The following is a 6,000-nucleotide window of genomic DNA, read 5'->3' on the forward strand; positions in this document are numbered from 1 at the left end:
ATAAAATCTCTATATTAAAAAAAGATTAAAAACAAATCATATGTCAATGAGGCAGGTATCGCAGACTATACTGAAATAGCCAGTACACTCATTACAGATGTTTGATCCACCTCAAAATTTATCGCGGGAAATATAGCGCGAGTGCACTGTGACGTCATCCATGACTTTGTTCGTCTTTGTTAACGTTTCTCGACTCAATACGAAGGTATGGAAGCATGTAACAAATCTTTTGAGTCTCGCCAAAGCATATGCGGTACTCAAAACGTGTCTTCAAGCTTTAAGTCACCGTAAATTACGAGTTAAAAGTCGGCCATTTTTGGCATAGCACCACGGGTGAAAACATTAGAGAGCATTATGGGACGTAGACAAAAAATTTTGTTTGATGAACTGTAGGTTTAGCTCGTTCTTTTTCCCGCGCACACTGGTTCTTAAGCTCGCTTCGCTAGCCTCTCTCTCTCTCTCTCTCTCTCTCTCTCTCTCTCTCTCTCTCTCTCTCTCTCTCTCTGTATTATTTATATATATATGTCATAGAGATGGAGTGGATACGATGCCCCTGTGCCCTAGTGCAAATAAAAAGTAGCAATGATATCGCTTGCATGTACCGTTGTAAATGAATTGTAAAGAATACTTGATTTTTAAAAGGGGTAACGTTTTTAAGCGTGTATCGTATTGGAAAGATGTGCAAAAAGAGGACGTTAGAAATGTCCATTGTTTACATGATTATTTCAAACAGTCAAACACCTGAAGGTGTGAACCCCTTTCACCTGCAGGGTGGATTGTGTATACAACACCTGGTTCAAGCCATTGTTTAATTTATGACACCAATCAGTTTCATTTCCTGTTTATATAAGATAGACCGGCAAAACTAGGGTTGAAATGAGAATCCAGTTTTAAACAGTAATAATTTTTGTGATTTATTTGTGTTCACCAAGCTAGCTACGTGTATAAGTATTTTCATTAAAACTCTGTGCTGGATATTTACTGACTCACCTCGGGAAGGTACTCCTTTATAAGAATTACAAAATAATGCCACTTATTTTGTAACAAAATAGTCGAAATTGAAAAAATGAAAAAATATACCCCGGACCTTTAATGTTAGGCGGACCTTTTCTTATACGGGCCGGACCCTTTTAGAGCAAAGGCGGACCCTAAATGTTAACATTTAGGGTCCGCCCCGGACCATTTTACGGGGCGGACCTTAAATTATACGGGCCGGACCCTTTTAGAGCAAAGGCGGACCCTAAATGTTAACATTTAGGGTCCGCCCCGGACCATTTTACGGGGCGGACCTTAAATTATACGACACCGGCGCTGCGCGCCGGCGAGCTTCGCTCGCTATAAGTCACTTTCAAACTGTTACAATGTGAATAAATTTTACATGTTTTGGGAGTGTCACACTCATATTTTCACTGTTTACATGCTTTTACATATTTTCATTCAGTTTCATATAAAGCGTTTTATTTCAATAATTCAAATGAACAGAAAGAGGATATTATAACTCTTTTATGTAGGGAGATAGGCTTTTTGTTATTCGTTTGCTAATCGTTCAAGAAGCAAAAATGACGCGCAAAAATCCTTTTCCTAATACTGTGTAAGTGTTTTAATTTGTTTTAACATGAGTAAACTAATATTTCCGTTATGATTTTTTTTAAAAATATTTATATCATACAGTTTAAGATCGTGCGATCATAGATTAATTAGGACTGACTATATTAAGTCACTATGTAAACAATTGTACTTTCACTTTCGTTTTCACTGACACCTGATGGTATATTTTTAAGTCAAAAACTTTTATGAATTAATTTATTGCAGTATCATTTTATTTGTTTATAGTACTGTTTATTTTGTAATTAACCAGTATTGTTTATTTTGTAATTAACTATGGTCTCCTCATTTTATTGATCGGGATTTTATTTCAATTATTGTTCAGCGAGACCGGGTTGTTTTCATTATACATGTTTTTAGGACTTACTCGATTGCGCTCTTTTAATAAACACCTTTACTTACTGCCCACTCTCTGCCTCTTTTTCAAGCTTCTGGGATACAACCTATTTAGGATCGTCCAACGAAGTAAATATTGTCTCAGAAAGGATAAGGCAAAGATATATATATCTACCCAAACCGCACGAGACACAGAATTTCAACCAAAACACACAGAACAGTTGAGACAAGTGATTTCGGTTGAGACAGGAGCAAGATGGCTTTTTCAAGTGTTTCTGTCTTAAATTGTATAATTCATTAATAAAATAAGCGATTTGGCGGGTGTAGTTACATATTAGGTCAACGAATAGCGTACTGTCATTTGTATTATTTTGACTTACAGTTAAATCATATCCAATTTTATAAAATAAATGACTTCTCTGGTTATTAAAGAATGGACAGAATGAATGAAGCAGATTTCAGGGTATGAAGGCTTCTGATAGTCCTGAGTTCATTAGTTATGCGTAGTTTTACTTCATTATCAATTCATATGCTCTTTAATTTGAAATACACAAATAAACTAAAAATCTATCTTTCATTGGATTAATTCCAACATGAAACATATATTAAAAAATCAAAGCTCAGAAATGTTGTATTTTGATCTACATGCATAAGGATCGATACCAGGGTTTCATATTCCAGAACAGATTCGGTTTCATTATAATTACATGTAAGTACCAGACCATCAATGTACAACAGTATATAAAGCAGATTGTGGACTGTTCTTGACCGACAACAATTCACAATGTGGACACTGGTTGTTATCACGATGGTTGTGTGGGGTGTTGATGCCAAGGGAATCAAACTTCACCTCTCAGGTAGGTACATAGATTTATTTCATTTAAGACTTGATGGTCGTGGATGACCATATTTAAACTTCATTGATCTTATGAAGAAAAAGACTCCTGCATTTACATGTAATTATAGGAAAATGTTCAAATTTTAAAGCTCAAATTATGGAATTTTTCTTCGCTAAAGAACGTGTTTAGAGTGTAATAAACATAAGGTAGACATGGTGGATAATTTGTTGACCACTCAACTTTCCTCTTAAAAAGACCCACTGCGGGTTCAAGTAAAGCATCATAATTTCAATCCTTGTTTACAGGAATACTGTTTCGTAACATGATTAATTTAATGATCTTTATGCAGCTTTATTACATATTCCATTTAATAAAGGCACAAAATTGTTATAAAATATCTTGGATGACCTGCTTATCATGTCACAAGTTGAAATATGAAAGACTGAAATTGTTATTCATAAAAACGTATATTTCTTGATACTTATGATATAAGACATATTTTTATACTGTGCTTAACCAAAGAACAAGTGAAATAAAAAATATATATAGTTAGAGAATCTTCAAGATTTTTTCAGCGTATAAAGCAGTTATTAAAATCGTACATCAGTTGACATTTATTGTTAAAAGGTTTATGAAGAAGGAACTTTTTCGATAAAGTGGCCTGAAATTTTTTTTCGGAAAAGAAATTAAAACCGGTTTCTAACATTTTTCAATACTTGCATACAGGTACATATATAAGCAAAATGTTCCTTTTTCTTGTTTATTTAATGAAAAGCTGATGTATGTATTTTTAAGATAATATTTTTTTCTATCATCTAATTTGATTTTAATGCTAATGACAATTGCCTTTGCATTGGCTTTATTAAACACTTATTAAATATAGATGAGATGAAGTCCATGTTGGGGAAATCTGACTGGGACCACCAGGACACAGCTCTGTCCATTCATGGACCGGTTACTCTAGATATTCATTCCAGCTTTAAACTGAAGAAGGGACGATTGTTTCTAAAGTCAAGTAAGTAAGAACTAAGGTGAAAAATGATATTTTTAAAACAAAACCACGACAGTATCCTTTTTTTTTCTTTAATTATTATTATGTTGAAACGTTAAGAATTCAACAGCCAACACAAGGACTGTGCGCACATTAAGAAACACTGGCCGACGAGTGGAGATGGAGTGTACACAATTTACCCAACCCCGGGGACAAACAAGACAGTGTTCTGTGACATGACCACTGATGGAGGGGGGTGGACGGTGAGTAGTAAAACTGTGGACATAAAATAGCAAGTTTAAAAAGTGTTGGTAATGATTTGAAATTCTTTTCAAATTCAATATTTTGTTTTAAGTTAACAATGTTTGTCAAAACTGCAGTAGGGTATTTTTATTATTTACATAGTAAGTACATTCAGCTTTGTATTTTATTTTTCGTGACTATACTAGTATGTACCTGTTTGAAAAGTTATACTATCAAATATTATTGTAAGTATGTTCAAGTTTCTATTTTGGAAAATATAAAAAAGAAAAATGATGATATGAATGAGCATTTCATACAATGTACTTTTCGATATTTAACACATTTATCTGCAATTAATGATTAACTATTATTTGTTTAGAATATACAAATGACTGTAACGATACAATTTTTTTCTGTCATAATAAAAATAGTTTAAGTTGTTCTTATAGGTAACAACATTTCATATGTGTTGAAAATTTTGGAACATGTCTAGGAGGATTATAAAACGTTTGAGGGTTTTTGGCGAGGAATTCGAAAACAAAAATTATTCCAATGTGATTCCCAATATATTAAGAGCATTTCATAAATATATGTGTACTGGTAGGTAATACAAAGAAGAATAGACGGGAAAACAGACTTCTACAGAAACTGGAAAGATTACAAAAACGGGTTTGGACATGCTGATCATGAGTACTGGTTGGGTAAGTCAATGCAATTTTTTTTATATAGCATAAAGATATAAAAGTTTTTACTCTCCAATATTTTTCTTCGTTTGCAGGAAACGACGCCATACATGCTCTTACAAAAGATAAAAATCAGATTCTTAGAATTGATATGATGAAATTTTCAAGAGAGAAAGGTCATGCGACATATTCGTCATGTTTTGTGGATAACGAAGCCAACAAGTACAGACTGAAGCTTGGAAGTTTCAACGGAACCAAGGGATTGGGTACGTACGTTTACAATTTATGGTTGTCTTTTATAAACCATCGAAATCGTTTTCGACCTGCTGATGTACATAAATGGTATAAATGTATGTATAATGCTGATATTTTAGAAAAAGAAAAGGGATGTTTCAAAATATAATATATCATTTGTTTATATATAAAATATTGATTATAATTATATATGGTCTATGATGACTTTTTATTCTAACTTTAGGAGATAGTTTAAGGACCTCCAACAACGCCTACTTCAGTACAAAGGATAGGGATAATGACAACACACGTGGTACACATTGTGTACAAAAATTCAAATCACCGGGGTGGATGAATAGCTGCTTTTATGCCAATTTGAATGGTGTGTACAAAACCTCTTTTAAAGATTACACGGAATTACACTGGCAAAGATGGGGACAGATTGTGCCGCTAAAGTCAGCAAAAATGATGATACGACCCAAGCAAACCAATTAAACAACAAATCGATGAAAAATAAAATTGATGTAATCATTGTTTATTTTTTCGTGATTGAAACTAATAAAGAATAATAAAGACAAGTAATTAAAGTGTTGTCAGCTACATTTAATTTACTGTTAAGGTATAGAAAAATAAGTAATACAAATGTTGGTCGTTTTCATTACTAATTTTTCTCTACATCTTTATTTAAGGAATGAATTCAATAATTATTTGTTTTATACGATATAAAATGGTTTGGGGCAGTTTACGCTTTATAAACCGCGAAGCGGTTTATAAAAAAGCGTAAACTGTTTCAAACCATTTTATATCGTATAAAACTAATAAATATTGAATTCATTGCTTATAATTTAATTTTTTTACTCTTCATTGTAGATAAAAACGGTCATTTGACCTTTAAAATGACGTAAAATTGTACAAAATTCAAACGTAACGTCAGGCGTATTGATACGTTCTTGACGTTAGTCTTACTATGACGTAGGCAACATTCTTTATACGATATAAAATAATTTTTTTAGCCAATCAGAAAGCGCGTTACAATCAGAATTAAATTATCGTCATAGAATGGATATGC

At 32.8% G+C, this 6,000-nt stretch overlaps 1 protein-coding gene across 1 annotated transcript; it reads left to right on the forward strand.

The window, feature by feature from the left end:
* Window positions 1-2,680: 2,680 nt before the first annotated feature.
* On the forward strand, window positions 2,681-5,458 carry LOC136276341 (ryncolin-1-like). The gene is made up of 6 exons (XM_066088204.1): window positions 2,681-2,798; window positions 3,664-3,795; window positions 3,892-4,034; window positions 4,619-4,715; window positions 4,793-4,963; window positions 5,176-5,458. Exons 1-6 carry the CDS (start codon window positions 2,726-2,728, stop codon window positions 5,424-5,426), a joined length of 867 nt encoding a protein of 288 aa, XP_065944276.1. The 5' UTR covers window positions 2,681-2,725; the 3' UTR covers window positions 5,427-5,458.
* The last annotated feature ends 542 nt before the right edge of the window (window positions 5,459-6,000 follow it).

The sequence above is a fragment of the Magallana gigas genome, chromosome 6 (assembly GCF_963853765.1).
Source record: "Magallana gigas chromosome 6, xbMagGiga1.1, whole genome shotgun sequence".
Taxonomy (NCBI): domain Eukaryota; kingdom Metazoa; phylum Mollusca; class Bivalvia; order Ostreida; family Ostreidae; genus Magallana; species Magallana gigas.